General features: G+C 40.0%; 1 protein-coding gene across 9 annotated transcripts in view; it reads left to right on the forward strand.

Annotated features, from left to right (window-relative positions):
• LOC135172634 (homeotic protein antennapedia-like) overlaps positions 1-19762 on the forward strand; it is a 146118-nt gene that overhangs the window by 115136 nt on the left and 11220 nt on the right. For all 9 annotated transcript variants that reach the window (XM_064138823.1, XM_064138822.1, XM_064138821.1 and 6 more), the window contains one exon: positions 10688-11951. In XM_064138823.1, coding sequence (XP_063994893.1) covers positions 11156-11951 — 796 coding nt within the window. In that variant the 5' untranslated portion in view covers positions 10688-11155. The remainder of the gene's footprint in view (positions 1-10687; positions 11952-19762) is intronic.

Below are 19762 nucleotides of genomic sequence, written 5' to 3' on the forward strand. Positions count from 1 at the left end.
ACACGCGTGATATCGCCGTACAAACTATTCTGACTTTGGTTGTGTGGCCTTCATGAATGGAACTTCCACGTTCTCTCTTGCTGGAGGGGACTATCAGCAACGCCGTGCGACTGGTTTGTAAAAAAAAATATATATATATTTATTGCCGATCAGACGGCTATCGACACCCCGGTATTCAACCGTGTCTACGACCAACGTCATTGTGAGCTGTCATTTACACGCATTGGGTTGCCATTTTTTTATTTATGATATTTTTTGTTCTATTTAATACGCTTTTATTTCATGTGAAAGACGAGCTCCAATTGCAATTGAAATGGCCCTCATGGCCCTGACATTTTTTATTCTGTTATTTTTCTGCATAAAATCAATAATAAGTCGCATAATGTACTGCATTTCGTGCGAATTTTGATTGAATTTCTGTGAAATATTTATCATCCCCCTTTGACTCGAATAGTTAATAAATTCCTTATCATCACGTTAACTTCATTTCAATCCACTTCAACAATTTCCAACGAATTTCCAATATCCCGTGAATACAGAATCGTTGAGGGAGGAATGGATTGAAAATTCATAGCAAGAGGCAGATACCGAGGGTTGATCTCCCATCAGCCATGGTGTATGAAGGGGGTGGGGGGGTGTCCCTTTGTTCAAAAACGTCAGTTCCTCGCGGAATCTCGCTGTGGGAACACCTCCACGATTGTATGTGTGCGGAGAAGCGTCCCGACGCCTACTGTCTCTCTCTCTCGCCCGCTCATTTCCCCTCTTCCGTCTAGTCGCTGCCTTTGTGCTCTTGTCAACTTGTCAAACTACCCCTACCGCTGCCGCTCGCCCTTTCCACTAGCATCCAATACCATCAAGCTAGACTCCTCCCTCTGGTTCTACCATTTCGTCTTTTCGGAGTCTGAATTTTACTGGCAAACCCCTTGGGTTTTTTTTTGGATGGGGGTAGAGGCAGCTGTCCATTTTCGTTGGTTTTGCGATGAATTGCGATGGGTTTTTGATCCGTTTGGCAATTATTTTTTTGAGCCGAGTGGAAATTCCATTAAGTTACTGATCAGGAACTGATCGTAAAAAACTTAGTTGTAATCGACGAGTAATGTTGTGATGTCATTTAATGTCGAGATGACATTGAGTAGTGAGATGTCATTAAACTTGGAGTATTCAATATTCACCTTTAACTGAGATTAAATATCAAAACGAAATTATGTGATTTCATCCCAGCCAAATTAGCCGATCGCGATTTTTCCTACCGTGAAGAAAGTAAATCGTTTGAATTTTTGGAACTAAAAAAAATTATTGTAGCACTTGCAATGTTGAATAAACGAAGATAAAAAACCGAAAAATACAATAGAAGAAAAAAAATGAATAGTTAACCCCAACATGTTAATTAATTCCACCTCCGATTGATATCAATTCTCATAAACTTATCTTTCCAGAGAATAAAATAGTAGAAATAAAAAAAATCCCCCTGTCTATTACGCAATGGAGATCGTAGCACCTGATCCAGGTGGATTGTATACCAAGCAATAAAAGCAATTACGACGATTTTGAAACGCGATACACTATCTTTTCCCCGTTTTCACCGAAGAATAAAACAAGGAGTTGTAAAAAAAAAATCGCCCATCTTCCGGCAACTCCAATTTTTATTAGTTGTTGCTTCGCATTCTGGGAGTGCCCCTGTGCGTGCTCTCTCTTTTGAATTGTATGTGTGATCCACACTAACACAAATCGCCCACACGAATGCTCGTGGGATTATCCGCACAAGTCTTTGTATAACGTGAGGTACCCACACAGAGACGGCCCTAAACGTTCCCCCTCACAGCGGATATTTCCATGATTATCATGGCTTGATATCTATACCCCATGCTACCGACATTACGCTGCCTCTTTATTCTTTTTTTTTACCCCACCGCTTGTACTTGCAGAGGGCCGCACAGCATATTTGCATGGGAGTTATACTTTTACGATGTTTCGCGCGTTAGCCGATATTTTCACGCATCAAGTGGACAATTTATGAAACGGACAATTGCGAATCTCAACTTGTTAATTTGCGGAATTTTTTTTATCACGAGTCGCTGATGAGGAGAAAATTCGATAAAAGATCTTAATGGCTTCTACTGATGTGAATAGCTAGGAAATAAAAGGCGAGTGCTGAGAGAGGGCTAATTGGTTACAACCGTTAGGTCAAGTGACTATTCACGAGATTGTTTGCGATAATGTTTGAGAATAAAACGTTTATTTTATTGTTTAGAAGCAGTGATGATTTAATCTCTAGTGAATATCGCGGCCGAAATATCGTGGGAAATATTGAAGAATTTTCAAGGTGAATGGTGCAAAAATATGGGGAATTTCATAACGAAGAAAATGATTTTTGTTTCGTATTTCTATGACTTGAACTTCTCCGGATATGAAGGATTTTGTAGGAGGGGACGCGACGGCGCATGCGTCAGTCCTCGGTGTTTACGCGTACGCGGAATAGCCGCCGGCAGCTGCACTGGGACGAGGCACTACCGCAGCTTCAAACTCTTCCCGTCGTAATGCGTAATTTCCGCTGTAACGATTCGTATGAATGCAGTACGTTCGCATGATCTTCGAAATGTTTTCATATCTTCGGGAGGTATCTCCGGATAAAGGGACCAGGCTCAGACATACGGCAAGCGAGACTCACGTGTTGCAGACAGTGTTCGTCTCCCGAGGGGTATTACGGTGTATACGGGACCCGCTTGATTTACGATCTGACGTCAAAAGTTCGCGGCGCTGACGTTCGTCCCTTCAGTTCATTTCTTTCGATTCTTTTCCTTTTTTTTTTTATTTTGGGAGTATTGGCTCGGTGTCAATGCGATTTAATGTGAACACACTCGAGTGACTATTTTAATTCTTTTCATACAAAATTAATACATGCTGACTCCCGATGTAAATTATATTATATATTTTCTAGACTTTTGTGTATTTTTTTTTGTCGTGGAGATAGTGAGTTCAGACACGCGGAATACGAAAAAATTATAATCAACTCAAAAGTGTCATATATACATTGGGTGTTAATTCAGGTCGAATTGGACGATCAGGAAGTCCACACAAGACTTTTTTCTTCTGTTCAGATGTGAAAATTAAGGTTAAGGACTCGTTGAACCCTTGAAATCGTCACGATGGCGTGTTATATCAATCGATATTCGGTAATTATTGCCAAATATTCGTTTGCGTTGATAAAACGGTTGGTTACTTCTACCCTGGTGAGAGATGAAGAACGGGCGTCTTGGGCCCACACTCGACCAGGTATGCGCCAACACTGACCCATTTTTTTATGTCCGGGAAATCCTACGTAAAGATATTGAATGTTGGGCCGACATGACACGTGTTGACGATATGAAAACGTCATTTTTTCTTCAAATCATCTGTTTCCATTTCCTTTCGCATTTTTTTATTCCGCGAGTAGTTTTTTTTTGTCACTCGTGTTGGAAAAAATAGGGGTGATTATTTATTTCTATTTCTACGTGACGGACGCATGTGGACTTCCGGTTCTGTCAGCAATATTTTTTAGAATTTCAATTTATTCATTTTTTGTTCTTTTTTTAATGCCTAGAGCACTCGTAAATTAGAAGTGGGGGAGGGGAGTTCGGGAATACATGAAACATAACAGTTCCATGTTTCCTTTCGGCCTCTCCACTGTTTCATTTCGACGAATGACTCTCTTGATTCGAAAATAGGGTACACCATTATTTTATGCCTCTTCATCGTTCATCAAGATTATGTTGAAATTACTTCACAAGAAACTTACGTAATACTTTAACAAATCTCTCTGGATCTTTTCGTTCCGCTCCTTTCCTGGATAAACTCACGAATGTCATCGACTGCCCTGGTCTTAAAAAAAGGATAATTATGAAACTTTTATGACTTTCGGGGTTGAGAATGTTCCGTGGCACGAGGCGCTTCTGACATGGAAAAGAATGTTTCCAGGAATTAAAAACTTTTTTCAAATGATGGAAAAAATGTTCTTGGCTTCACCCGGAAGATACGTATTGATTTATTTATGAAAAAAATATTTTAAATAGTTGCGCTGGATCATAAAAATACTATTAAATAAATTAATAATGGATAATAATTTTTTTTTCAAAATTTGTAGTGACCAAAGGGTCACGTCGATCAAAAAAAAAATTTTTTTAATTGAGTATCAAATACCTCATATACATCGTAAGGTTTTCATATATGAGGTCACAAGGGTCGTATGGGTCTCACAAATTTATTATTATTTTATATAATGTTCGTCGGATTTTTTTCATTTGGAATTTTTTATTAAAGGTATTCAAAAATGAAAAGGTCAATTCGAAAATATTCCTATGACTTCGTTCAGTCCAAATCGCTGACGTTTTTCTGACTCTCTTAATAATCTAGAGGTGAAAGCGTTCGACCCAACTTCTCGCATCCCTCTAAAACGAAAAATAAAAGCGTTCAGGTCAGAGGTGTTAGAAAAAAAAAATGTGAAAGTTTTCCGGATTTTCATGGGACGTATCTTGAAGGTGTCTGACGCCCCGCTGTGACTTGCGTCAAATCCGTTTACAAAATTCTTCGACTTTCCCTCATTCAGTGCAAACTTCGGGGGGCTTTGAATTTTCTTTTGTAAGAAACTTTGGATGGAAATTTAAACACGAATCTCCCGAATGTCTTCTACGATTCCGTTTGATATTCCGGAGTTGGAATAAATTACAACTTGTCGGAGTTGAGTCTCGAAGTTTATATCGGAGTTCGTACATTCGCTTATCGTTTCCTAACGCTTGACTTGCCAAATATCCTCGAGTCGTGCGTAATTAGTTCATTACGAACGTGAGAATTAGGATATTTTAGATTTATTAGTCGATTCATTAGTGTTTTCCTTTTTTTTCTCAATAAAATATTGCAATAACGAAATACTTTTCGTTTTTAAAAGTTTAATTTCACTATTGCAATCACAAATGTGTTGAACTAAAATTTTTCACAAAACTCCATTCATTATTAAATATTATTCTCTAGTAATGAGTAATAATTTTCATTGAAAAAATAATTTCACCACACCCTAACTGAAAAAGCAATAAAAAAGCTAATATTTTATTTTTATAATAAAATTTTGTGAAGTATTTTTTTCTGAATTACATCAATTTTTTACGAAATTAAATTTAATAAAACATTTAAATTTTCGTAACAAGTCAATTCAATAAACCAAAATATCCACCAGCTTCAACGCGCACGTACCGTCGGGACATTGCGGCCGGAAAATGGTTCAAGGGTCGTACACCCAACCACGGGTGTGGGACGAGAGAAAAACAAGGGGTTGTTGTGTGCGGATGCATCCCCCGATATCAAAACACTGGAATACAGATAACCGCACGAATACTCTCAACGGGCAATGCAGTGACGAAATTCTCGTGTTTTACGTTGAATCTATATTCCGGTGGGTCTCGGTGGATTCGATACGTGGGCGGAGGAAAATCACAATCTCTCGTGTTTCACTACAAAAAACTGAATTTGAATTCAATTTTGCTGATTACAAAATAACAGTTGGTGCAATTTTTTCCATGAAAGTATTCTGGACACAAGATTCGGTTGAAGGGGTAGAGTATTCAAGGGTAACCACGGTTTCAGCGCCTCATATACACCCCCGTACAATGAGATTAATTAAAATTGATAAATATATCATACGGCGGAAGACAGCCACAAGGGTCTCGACCTCTGACGGGCATGAGGGCTTTAAACGACGAGATTTAATGCTTAAAAATCCGGAAAAATTTCTTGTAGATCTCATTTTCTCCATCAGCTGATGCGAACCTGGTTCTCCAGATCTTCCCCGCACTCGTCTTAACCCCGTGCGAAATTCCCGTGCGTCGGCGTTTTCTCCGTCCTTGCAAACTGGTTCGCCCTCCCCCCTCGACTCGATTATGGTAATCGCATATGTGGACGTTAGCATTTGGTCGATAGCTCTGCGTATGCTAAACACCATGCATACAAATCTGTCGTCAATGTTTAGATATTACCCTCAACCCCATTTTGTCAACTACCTTCCCGCCATTACCCTGCGAGAAAAATATAATTTTGCCAATTAAATATTTTTCTGACAAGAATTTAAAGCGGATTTTCCTATTGAAATTTCGGGCATTTGTTTATCCAAAATAAATGTGATTAGCAAAATTATATTTTTCTCACAGCATAGCAGCGAATCCTCTCCCGGTGATTGTTATTAATTTTGAAAAGGATTTTTCATTTAATTTCATTTAATTACATTTAATATACCACGCGTTCCTTGAACGCTGCGGTTCCTGCGTTTTTCCGAAGCTCTCGAAATTCACTGCCCAGGTACGCGATGAGGAACAGGCCAGTGCTGGCAGTTGTGGTCCAATACTCCGCCAGGTATGGACCAACACTGGCTCGTATCTCATGTCCGGAAAATCCTAGCCGGGTGGTACGATGAGAAGATCGAGTGGGCGGTAATGTTGGAACTGGTGCATCTATCGTTCAGCCGTCGGGCCGCGAGTGGAATACAATTGTGGATACGATTTTGCCGCATAACTTTTCAACACGCCCTTGCTGGCAAGAGACTACAGGAGCTTTTAATTTACTTTACGATGTGCTTACGGTTTATGGTTTACGGCGTGACAACACCCGGCACGAGTCCTCCGTCCCATAACTGTCACATTCAAACGGCCGTTTACGATTCGGTGGATCAGATGGTTATGGAGGAGTTTATCTTATCGGGATAAACGTTTTATCGCTCATCGTGGATTAGCTATCTTCACGGTGGAAGTGCATAAATTATTCCCCCGCACTAAATTCGCCAATCTTCAAATTCATAAATGTGAAAATCACTGCGGAAGCATCTTGTTAACTACTCGAGATACACAGACAGAAAAATTCTTCAAAAATTACGTGCCTGTTCCGTAGTCTACCAGTCAAACCAGTATTCAGGAAAAATGACGGAATAATAAAAATTAAAGTAAAAAAATTATGGAACAGTAAACATTATTTCAGTAAAAATTACGTATTTTTTCACTGAACGTTCCATATTTTTTCTGGGACGTTTTGAACTTTTTCCTGAAAGTTCACTGAAAAAGCGCAGAACTGTTCCGTAATTTTTACCGAATATTGTTTTGGAAGGGGCACAGAATTAAAAAAAAATTTTCTCTCCGCGTTGGGACTTTTTTTAAACCTCAGGGCAATAACTCTGCACGAGTAAAAATCTGAATTTGGGCCATAATATACCAGCACACGAGTCAGATTGATCAGGCGATAGGAAAAAATCAATTGGGAAAGCGATTGAATGATTCAAAATTTTTTAATTTTTTTTATTTTCAGAAATTTTACTTCTCCCCAAAGTAATAAGGGTCATAAGGGGTTTTACACAAAACTCGCATTATCGCAAATAATTTCAAATTTTTAAATGCATTTATTCTTCAAAATTTTGATTTTCGAGGAAAAACTCAAGTCCTAAAGAAAAAACTTGTAATAGATCCGGGCTGGTGAAGGGTCGTAAGGGCCATAAGGGTGAAAACAAGAGCAATGTCACAAATGGAAGGGTCGTAAGGGTCGTGAGGACGAAGCGAAATGAAGGCCAATCGACTTATATAAAAAATTGGGATAAAACTAGTCGAAAAATCCAAATTTTTTCAAAATAAAAATTCGTTATGTTTTAGTTGATGTGTACTATACATCAAAGAATCTGTTGAGAGCCTGAGTATCAAAGGAATCCAGTCGGAATAGCAGATTAAATTCCCGATTAGACAAAGCCGCCCGTCGTGAAGCCATTTTGATGAATAGAGGCCATCATAGCAGCGATGACGTCATCTCTCCGTATACAACTATGGCGTCACGTGACGCTCCACCCTCTTTTCAATCACCTTGGCCCCGAACCCACCCAGCTGTCAAGTCACGCTCCACCCCGTTTTTTCCCCCCATTCGGCACATCTCCCCCTGCCATTCAGATCGTCATATCGGTGAGGCCATCTATCGGTTGGTTATCGCACTTCTTAATTTACCAAATGGTCAGACTATGGTTTATGACTCTTCCGAATGATGCCGCCACTCAACAAAGACCGATCGTCAGTGGTGGTCATTTAAAAAAAAATATTGTACGGGGGTGCGATCGTAAATTATGAGGGAGTCACTATTAAAAAAGTACATCGTACAGAGTCATCACCGGATTATGGGTGATTTATGGAATGGGAAATTAACAGACATTGAATTAGATGAAGGGAATATTATGTTAAATTGGTTCATCAACAATCGAAATCGTTTACATGATTGCTATCATGATTTTTATTGATGGTTGGGGGTGTAGAGTCGAGAATCACTGGGGTAATTCAATGGGGAAATTATTTTGATTCATAATGGGGGAGGGCTTAAGAGGCTCAACTCAGACTGAATCAAATACATGTACATTTTTGTGATTAAAAAAGAAAAGAAAATCCAGTATTGACAGGGTGGAATTTGATTGGGTTTTTAGTGCATAAAAAATCTTTTATCCCAAATAATCGATTTTTTTTTTCGGTCTGCAAAATTCAAATCACAGAGCTTTCTATACTTTCAAGTATCATAAGACTATAAGGGCCATCAGGGTGAAATAAGAAAGGGTATCAAAAGAATGGAATTTTTTCCAAAACAAAATCAGATTTTGTTTGAGTCCTGACGCTTTTTAAATGACTCGTATTTTTTAATTAAACACTGACGTAAAAATTAGAAGAACCGTAAGGGTCACAAAATAGATAAAATCTATGACTCAATTCTTTTGTAAATAATTATATAATTATTTAACAGCTGTCGTAAGGGTCAAATGAACATATTTATCTTTAAAAAAATCATATTTCCAGTAAATTTTATGATCGCTATAATTTAACATAATTACAAAACATGAAAAATGGAATTTTCTACCTTATTTTCGGCTAGAAATTTCCACATTCTCTTTCACCCCAATTGTCTTTCCAATCTCGTGAAGTTTCGTTATCACTTTATAACCGGAAAATTCAAAAAATAATAAAATATTGAAATCCCGAAAATAACAAGCGATTAAAAAACTCAAGGAACAGCAGAAGAAAGTGCAGACTCAGAAGTACTAGAAATGAGAGAATACCCAGTGGGAATTTATACTGTCGGAGGGGTTATACGTAGCGCATGGAATAGCTATCGGCGGCCATTCATCAATCCGAGGAATCAATACGCTGGAATTAATGAAAGCGCCGCGCGAACAGCGAGCTAGCGGCCGGAATGTTAATCGCGATCGTCCCGCGTCCGTAAACCCCCACACGTTCGCGTGTGCACCACCAACTCCCAAGGGCCGTCCGCCTACCCCAACCCTTACTCACCCCGAGGGAGAGAATTGGTATATATGCCCCCTCCGTGTACTCCCTAGTACTGCCACCTCACCCGCAACGACATGCGTATATTCCATTTGATTCCCATATTCCTTTTGTTTCTAGAAAACGGACGCAGGTGAAGTACCCGGGAAAATCCATATTTAAATAGCTGGAGATGGCTGATCATCCAGCGATAAGTCACTTTTATCGTTTTTTTTTTCGTTTACCGATCGTTCTGATGGCCATTCATCTGTTTATTACAGTTGATTTACGATCATATTGATCAGAAATTCATTCTTACGACAGCTGCAATTTTTTAGAATAAATTATTACGATTTTTTTTGGCGTTTATTTAATTTGACTGTTAATGCAAAAAAATTGAAAATATATTCAAGGCAGTAAAAAATTAGATGTAACATTTTGGCAAATACTGCGAAAATTATTAATCCAAAAATTATCCCCATATCATCGGTATTTTTTCACTTATTTTTTGAAATAATTGAATTTTGTTCGCATTTATACATTTCATCTATTTTACAATATTTTAATTCAAATTGGCAACTATCACTTCTGCATATTTTCGTAATCATTCCAATTTGAACGGAATAAGCTCTAAATTTTGGCTCCAAAACCAAAGAAATAAATTTTATGAATTATCAAGAACCGGGTAAACCCCGTGAAGATCATCCCCAGTTTTTCTGACTTTTCCGAACTCATCGGGTTGATGAACAGTCGGTAGAGCAGGTCAACACCCCATCAGCAGCTTCTCTGCAACCGACGGGGGCCCACCAGCCCAACAGGGTTCCGGGACCCTCCGATACGGGGAGTGAATTTTCAAAAGTTACCGACCACCCGACGCGGTTTTTTTTTATCCATTCAAAATCTCCCCGACAAATCTCATACATGCAACAAATTATGCATCAGATTAACCGTCGTCAAGCTGTTCACACAGATCCATAATTCACTGGAGAACAATCTGATACAAAAACCTATGTCATAACACGCTGTCAATTCCCGGTACGGGAGCAACAAAGATACAGTACCACCGTTCCTCGTTACTTTTTCCTCAAAGTAGTCGCCATGCTGTTGCTAATGGTACGAAACGTCCGCCTTTTTTCGACTTATCCAAATTTAACGATTGGCCCTCTCTCATAAGGGGAATCTGGTGCTAATGCAAGACTAACGTCTGGGCGATGGCCGTCACCGTGACGAGCACGTGTGTATCTCGCTGTCTGTCACTCAAACTCAAGCCACAGTCACATTCGTTTCAGTGAACATCCAGAAGCTCATACTAATGGAATCATAAGTTAGAGTTTAACAACTACAACTGAAACAATTACGATGATATTCCTAAATAAATTATTATTTTGTTTCAGGTGCGGCGTAGCGTCGTCATCAGACTGGACGGAAGATCAGAAATCATCGTTCCCAGCGGCAGTCCACGACTGTGAACAGACGAGGAACTCTGACAAGTGAAAAATTTCCCCCCTCCCCAATACCCTAAAGAGTTGAAAAAATATCGTGCCCTCCCCCATCGCTTGATAACTTAAGGTTCTGCAGTGCTCTAGTTATCCATCAGTGATGACAAGTGTGCTAGTGATGATTAGTGATAAATAATACAGAAAGAGGAATAAGTGGTATCAGTGTATCCAACGCGAGTACAAATATAAAAAGCTAGAGGATCAATGAAAAGGCAAAAAATTCCAGTGTAAATTATTTCGTGATTTTAGTGTACGTGTTTTGTGTACAGTGTTAACCAAGAAAAGAAAAAAGTGACGACAAAAAAAAAGCAATTGTGTTGAACAAAAAGGAAACGTGCGAATACTGGTGGATAGTACAGTAGCATGAGTTCGTATTTTGCGAATTCGTATATTCCGGACCTGCGCAATGGCGGGGTGGATCATCCCCATCAGCATCAGCAGCATTATGGGGCTGCAGTGCAGGTGCCCCAGCAGGGCCAGAGTGTTCAACAGCAGCCACAACAGGCAGCTGATCCATGTGATCCAAGTATGCTCAGACAAGGTGTACCAGCCCACCATTATGGTGCAGCTGGTACCCAACAAGGTATACCATACCCAAGATTTCCACCCTACGACAGAATGGACATACGAAATGCCGCGTATTATCAACAACAACAGGACCACGGAAGTCTTGACGGAATGGGTGGATACAGATCAACATCACCTGGATCGGGTATGGCCCATATGGGCCATACACCAACGCCAAATGGTCATCCATCAACGCCAATTGTCTATGCGAGTTGCAAGCTCCAGGCGGCGGCGGTGGATCATCAGGGTAGTGTCCTCGATGGTGCGGAAACACCGCCCCTCGTTGACACACAAATGCATCATCAAATGCATGCGCAACATCCACACATGCAGGCCCAACAGTCCCAAGCACATCAGCAACAATCACAGCATCAGCATATGCAAACGCAACAGCAACACATGATGTACCAGCAACAGCAACAAGCAAACAATCAACCACAAGGTGGTATGTTGCCACAACAACAGGCGCAAGCGCAGCAACATCAGGGTGTTGTTGCATCGCCGATTGGACAACAACAACAAGGCCCACCACAAAGCTCCGGCAACTCCAATCTACCGAGTCCACTCTATCCCTGGATGAGGAGTCAATTTGGTGAGTTAAGATCAACATGTGTCCCCATTACCTTTAGCTGTTGTCTAAAATATTGTACCCAATCGCATCAAAAGGGAGTTGAGGAAGTCCCCAGGGTCAACAGGTTCCTCATATTATTTATCACTTCATGCTTTCACCACATTTTCACCATTCTTACATGTCCCAGTCATGTATACTAAACTGATCCATAAAAACTTCTCCCCCTTCATCCCCCCCCTCGTTTTATGGCCCCCAGTAATCTGTTGAGCATCAACAGGGACTTTTTCTCCCACAGATATCAACACATACCGCATGCCTGCCCGCGGTTTTCTTAGTGTCACCAGAGGACACTTCTTTTTGTCAAACTATAAGCGAAGTCGTCGGTTCATTCGTACGTGATCGCGCTGTTCAATCAACTTTTTTTAGGCTCTCGATCACCAGGCGGTCGGAAGCAACTTCACGCGTCCTTTGATTCCTCTCATTTCATTCACCTGGAAGTATCTCGGTCTTCATGTTTGGCCAGTTCGGGCGCTTTTCGAGGAGAAAATTTCTTGAATTTCCAGGTGAAACGGAATCCTTGTTAACCTGTTCCCCCTGCAGCGCTCGGAAATTGCAAGAGGTCAATTTGGGCGGTAGAATGGGGTCTAAAAATTTTTGGATTCTATTCTCGGTGGAGAAAACGTAACCGGGTGACGATTTATGAGGGCCATAACGAAGTGATAATAGTCGAGGTCGTAACTTACGTAGCTTTGGATGTATCGGCTGCCTTGGATGGGGCAGGTAAAGGTGTACAGGTTGGCGACCCCCCGGTGTCATTCTGCTCTCATTTCGTTAACCCCAGGGCTACCTGTGTTCCACTCTGTCCCCGGAATCATTTCCTTCGGCGCAATGTTACCTAACCCCTGGGTATGACCCTCTTCATGTATGACTGACCGTGGAACAGTTCTCCTTTGAGTTCAGGACATCGGTCATCAGTTCTGCATCGGTGTCCGGTCGTGACGGGTGAGTGAGATTCTTTTCGGAAAATTGCATCGAGCTTTCGCGAAGTGGTGGAGGCGAGAGCTTCGTTGAAGTGAATTATCGAAGGGAAATTGTGCCACATGTTGTGTTCGATTGATGTCAGCGTGCGCAGGTGTGTTAGTATCATATCGGTCGATTCTATCGAATTGCAAGACTATTTGTGTCCTACTGAACTGAATTTAACACGGAAGGATCAATCGACATTGTACTTGTCCTTAATTTTATAAGGACATCCGTCATGGCACATGACAACATGACAATCCGTCGTTATGAAATCGTCTGAACGGAAGTTTCTTTCAAATAAATTATCGAAGTGAAGGGGTTTCCGTATGTCGCATGACGTCACTCATCGGCAGTTCATTACATTATTTGATCCTGTCAAATCAGAGTGCAAGAGATCCTTCGAGGTCTTCTGTATTCAACTGAATACTAATGAAGATCGAAGAATTATTCAATTCCCAGGTATGATTTTTTTTTCATTTTACTTAGACAAAATGACATCCAGCGAAGATCACTTTTCTCCACGAAATTCTTCTTCTCAAAAAGTTGCATCAGGACGCGTATGAATCATTTCCCGCGAAATCGTTTAGACCTACCGTTATCTCAAATGAATTATTCACATAAAAATCGTTCAACACATCCAATCATTCGAGCTTTCGATTCAAAATGCAAATGGACCCCACTACCTGTATTCTCCAGCCTCCTATCAAATATGCCAAGACTCATCGACCTCTCATATCATCCAGAAGTCCTTTCCCTCCAAGATATCGATCGTCAGCTGACCCTCCGTACTCCTGACAGCTGACTTTCGACTTCTCTTCAATGACTTTCATCCCGAAAGCTCCAATCCTGTGTCAACTTTCGAATAAACAACGTGAAAATGGTTCGTCCTGTCTTGTCCGTCGAAGCTGTCAGCCCCCAGGTGAGCGTTACCATTCCATCGTTCGATAAACCGTCGGTATATCCTGATCCTTCTGCCTGAAGACAATCGTGTACCATCTCTCGGTTAGACTTGGAAGTTGAATGTGTGTGTGGAAGGCACGTGGCCGATAAATATTCGGCTGTTACCGTCGTGTTGTAAGGAAAGCCCAGGCACATCGGTGGTGAACGCAAGGAGTGAGAGTGTTTCACCAATGGAAGTTCTCATGCATGTTTTATGCAGACAATATACACAGTTGCGTGTGAACGAGCTCTCGGGACCTGATCACAGATGTCGGTAAATGCCTCTCTGGCGGTTGCTTTGCCTTCAAGCTCACCAGAAACTCGAATAGTTGGGCTACTTCGTGAATTATCTCCCACTCATACTATCGCGAAGTCCGGCTACCGCCTACTCCGGGGATAAATTTTTATCGCTTTATTTATTCTGCAGATAATTCAATGCTGAGCGCACGACGGTGTCTCCTGCATTGCAAAATACCTGCGGCTATTACTGAATAATATATTCGTCTATCCACGTAAACTCCATGAGAATTTGTGACCGTAAATAATTTCAAAAAGACATTTTTACCCCTTCTGATTCACCTGATGAATCATTAAGTTGGAGTTAGCGTTTTGTAAAATTAAGGGCCACGAGATTTCATGAATTATTCAGAGAAGTGGAGTTTTTTTTCTACCGAATTCATTCCAGGAAACCGTCGGACTATTGAGGTCATCCCCTAAAATATTAATTAATACCAATTGTCGTAAAAAAAATCAGTCAATGTTGAATGGCCGTGTGTACAGTTGTGACAGAAGCCCCGATTTGATGAATAACACTCCTCTTTTTCATCTCCATTTTATTTTATTGCGGAGAGTGCGGAACCTTATGTTTTATGAACTCACATCCGTTAACCTGTCCGGTTCGTAAATTGAAACGGTCGAACGCGACGTCAGGCGCTATATGTCAAACAGCACGGTGTCGTTGAATCGATAGTATTTCATCTTTCCAGGGTAGCGATACAGATTAGAAAATACTCTCCTTTTTCCAGTGTGAGAATTTATCTTTTCGATTTGGTCACAGTTGCTTTCACGGCTAAATGTCTAGAGTCAAAAGTAGAGACAATTTTCTTGAATTATTCGCGATTATAAATCAATGATAACCGAGTCAAGTCCAACCTTGGGATCTGCGAAAAAATTTAATGAATATTTTTTCAGGTACAATTGTCAGAATAAAAAACGTCAATTATAGGTGAACGCAAAAATAATGGCAATTTTCACGTCGGAATGATGAGTTTACGATGTAAAAGTATAATTACTCACTCTAATCGCACTTTCATTCGCTAATCGCGGCCCGCGGTGGCAATAACTCAGTCAAGTGTGGAAAAAAAAAATAATTCTTAGTATCATAGACTGATCGTAAAGTGTTACAAAATGGTCTTGCCTATCGGCCGTTTCATTCTGTTCATTTTACTATGTTCTGTTTCTTATGTCCGATAGCATCGTTTATGGTAATGCAATTTCCCCATGTCTCACGCTGCACTCTTAACGAAAAATTAAAAAAAAAAAGAGTATTGGGAACTGACAGGTACTGCCACTCGGTAAAAAAAAAGGCGGGAAACGATTGGAGAGGAACGGGGATCGGGACCAACGAAGCTTTTAATATGCACAAAGATAATTGCAATTCTCATTCGCTGAGAGATTTATGATCTCAGGTCGGTGGCTGTAAATAAGTGTGTTATGCAGCACAGTTACACTGGAATGAGGCTTCTTGAGAATCGTGGTGAGGGCATGCTCTTCCATTTGGCACGTCAAGAGAACCTCCGGTTGTCATACACTGTGAAGATGCTTTAGGCTGCACTTTAGATTCAGTTGAAGCAGTTCTAATGGTCTAATGAGTGGATTCAGAGGTATTTCTTGGAAAATTTTCCTACGAAAATTTCAATATTTGGAGAAGTTTTGGGTTTTCCCCACTTTCTTTGATGTTTTTGAGGTGACAATCCACATTTCATTCTGTACTATCCAAATGAAGATAATTTTCAGTAGTTTTGGATTCGCAACCCTGTGGCTACTCGAGATGTCAATGTTCATGTGTTCAAAAAATTTTTTAAAAGTGATGACATAAAAAATTTTGTCTCGAATGTCCACGAGAGTGATTTCTATCGTTTATTGTCTTTTGGTCAACTTTTTGGGGAATATCCCGAATTCCAGAAGATGTAGCAATTTTGTTTATTATTAATTTGTTACATAAAATTAGGTTTTCTCGTTTAAGTCTCGGGACATTCGTCAAAAACTGGACTATTGGCATAATTGACTCAATTTGGATTATTCTTCCGCTATTTATTTGATGTTGATGGTGATATTTATAAAGATATTCATGAATAAATTAATAGGGATGTTCGTGCAGATGTGCAGCAATATTTATCGGTGATAATAGCTCAGTATAATCACTGTCGTTCCTAATTCTTTCTAACCTAACTTGACTTATGAAACACAATTTTTCACATGCCTTGAGGCTCTCTGGTTCAATACCCAGTGCAATCTTGTATTTCACCCTCAGGGAGTGCGCGGTCATCGATAAACTGCTCGAATAAATAAATAAGTAAATCCCCACGTAATTTAACAATAAAAATTATATCTGTTTTGATTTGGCGTTCCGGTGTTGGACAACTGAAATAGTACAGGGGATAACAAGTTCACAAGTCAGTTATCAGGAATATATTTTCAGAAATATACATAAAACCCTTGAAAGGGCTTCCATAAATTATCTTCCATTTCAACCCACACGGAGAGAAACAATTAAGTAGCAATTACGCGTCAGTTGCTTAAAAAGTCGGAAATGACTTATGCTATTTTTACAGAACCTTCCGTACTTTTTATTAGACCCTTTTTTTATCGAACCTCTGTTCTCCCTCGGAAATAATCCAACTTCTGCGCAATTGTTACTGAATATTTCTACACGGAGACGAAAATTCTTTAAAAATTACGTGACTCTTCCGTAATCTGCCAGTCAACGTAATATTTGGTAAAAATTACAGAATAGTTACGCACTTTTTTAATAAATTTTCAGGAAAGAGTCTGGTACGTTCAGTGAAAAAATGCATAACTATTCCGTAATTTTCAATGAATTTTACCCTCAGTGCATATGAAATAGAAATATTTTTATTTCTATATTTCTACGCTAGATATTTCTCTGCAAATGATTTTATAATTATTCAAAAAATTATTCACGGTTAGGCTTCCAGTTTTCTTTTCATCTTGAATCGAAAGATTTTAGTAATGGCGGTGTCAGTGATATTCATAAAGACCCCATAGAAAAATCCGTTGCGTGGATATGCTGGTGGGGCAGGGTGGAGCGATGGACCGAGCGGGGAAGCCTGCGGTTGGAAGAAGGCGGAGGTACATGTCTGACGATGATGGATGATCCACGGAATCCCACTATGGGTTTGCCTTTTGAGAACCGCCATGGCACCAAAGACGGCCTCTGAATACAACGGAATTTTGGTCTGCTTTTGATTTCGGAGATTTCTTTTTTATCCCGTCTCCCCTTCTCATTCCGGGAACAACATTTGAGGGTGAAAGGTCTTGGTTCTCTTCAGATTAGAAATCCAACATTATTATTATTGTTTTTTTTTGGGAGAGGTAACCTTCGTCACGGAGCCAGAATTAATTAGGCGCCATTACTCAAACAATGGACGAGAGTTAATTTCGAGATGTGGTGAGGCACATGTTCTTCAAAATTGGAGAAGAAATTCAGCTTTCAAAAGTTTCCGAAGGGTGACACTAAAAATATGCCCCCTCGAGGGACCTTCCCTGTACATGTGCGAGGAAATGGAAGAGGAGAAAACTTTTAGCTGGTGGTGTCTAGCGGTGTCACAAGGAGAGAGTGAAAGAAGACTCGAAAAAAATGATTCATCGCTCGGTGTCTTTGAACCGGATGCTAAAATATTTTCCATCAATCTTACTTGCTCAGTCTCTATGATAATCCTTCCCTTTTTGTTTATCCTCTTGAGCGTAATCTCAGTCACATCGGGGTCGTCTCTTACTGTCAAACTATTTTGAATTCATGTTCGGTGAATTTCTTATCGATTCACTCGCTGTACGTGAGATCAATGCAAAAGACTACAAATCACAAATGAGAGATGAGATATCGATTTGTCAAGGGAACTGCTCACAGGGTTCGATATTTCTGAAACTTATGAATAAATTTGAGAGCATTGTTTTATGTGACTGAAAATATTGTGATTTTTTTGACGAATTTCCGGTAATTTTTATCCCTCATTTATTTAATGAATTATTAAGAGGTTGAATTGACGTTTGAAAAATTGAGGGGCAGAGGATTTCATAAATTATTTGAAGATGTGGATTTTTTTTTCTACCAAATCGGTTCAAAGAACCCGTCGGACAATTGAGGTCATCCCCTGAAATATTAATTAAAAATAAATTAGAGATGAGAAACAGCTTTGTCGAGGGAGCTACTTAAATGTTTCGATATCTTTGAACTTTCTCATAAATTACACAGCATTATTTTCTGTGACTGAAATCATAATGGCTTCAGTCACATAAAATTTTCTGTTAATCTATTCCAAGGGTTGGTAGCGACGCAAGGATTGGGTTTCACCTGCCCCCTCACAGGTGCATTTCCCAAAATTCAGATCTGAAAATAAAGTTGTTGGATTTTTCATGAAATACATAAATAGAAAGCAAAAATCAATTTCATTCTCTTCTGAGTGTTTATACTTTAAATTCACAAAATATTTTTAGAGACTAGGATTTTGAGAAGTGTAAGGTACGGTGTTTGGGTTTGATTTTAAGTATGTAGACAAAGTGAAATGAATAGAACTCTTTGAGAGCATGTGACTAAAGGGTCCAGGGTGTTGTTTCCCTTTGTAAATGTAGTTAGTCCCTCTAAGGAATCGGTACAGATAGGATGTGTCTTCCAAGCACAATTATTTGAGTTACGTAATAAAGTAGAGAAATAGTTGAAATTATTCCCAGAATTATTATTTTAAATAATCCATTTCCAATAAAAGTAGAGGAAAATCCAAACACACTTGTACAAAATATTAGTCTATGGTAATTATTTTAATTTTCGAAAGCCCCAAACCATTTGAATGACTCATTGGACAACAAATATCCCAAACAACAACGAGCCCTCAAAAAATCGATCCAAAACCGGAGTAAACAAAATTTTAGTAATTCGTAGGGTCGCAATATCTAATCGGGAGAAGGTTTGAAGGTTAATCCAGGGAAGAGATGGTCAAGGAAAGCTTTAACTTAATTGGGCAGTCTAGATGGCTGAGGCCGCACCTTATTAGCCCCGGTTACACCACATCCGGCTAGTTGTTAATCTGAAAACTCCTGCACATGTCCTGCGGCGAGTGTGCGCATGTGTCTGTGGGCATTCGAGTGAATAAAAAAAAATCTGAAACAGCACCACACGTACGTAACATGCCTTATTGGTGTCTTCCAATGGCCGAACCCATGAGCACCGCCAGCGTAAGAGGCACTAGGCCTATAATAAGCGTTTGGTATGAGCCTTCTCTCTGTGTATATATTCCCCGTTTCGTTCCTTCCATGCTGCGCCAGTGAAGGCAGACCCATAAATCTCTTGGCATACTCCGGGGGACATTTGATCCTTGCGTAACCCAACGCCGTTAATTTATTGCTCCGCGTTTAAAGTCAACTTGGTCCGCGAGAAGGCGAGAACGCTAAATCCACGCTTCGAAGTATCCAAACGCTTGTGGGTATGAGTTCACTGGGTCCAGTTATTATCGGTCACTAGATACTTGTTTTGATATGATCGTCTAGGAAAGACAGTCGATGTGGAAGATGTGCCATTTGAGCACATGTTGTGGTGAATTCTGGTTTATGATCTAACGACTCAGGTGGTCTGA

The sequence above is a fragment of the Diachasmimorpha longicaudata genome, chromosome 2 (genome assembly GCF_034640455.1).
Source record: "Diachasmimorpha longicaudata isolate KC_UGA_2023 chromosome 2, iyDiaLong2, whole genome shotgun sequence".
Classification (NCBI taxonomy): domain Eukaryota; kingdom Metazoa; phylum Arthropoda; class Insecta; order Hymenoptera; family Braconidae; genus Diachasmimorpha; species Diachasmimorpha longicaudata.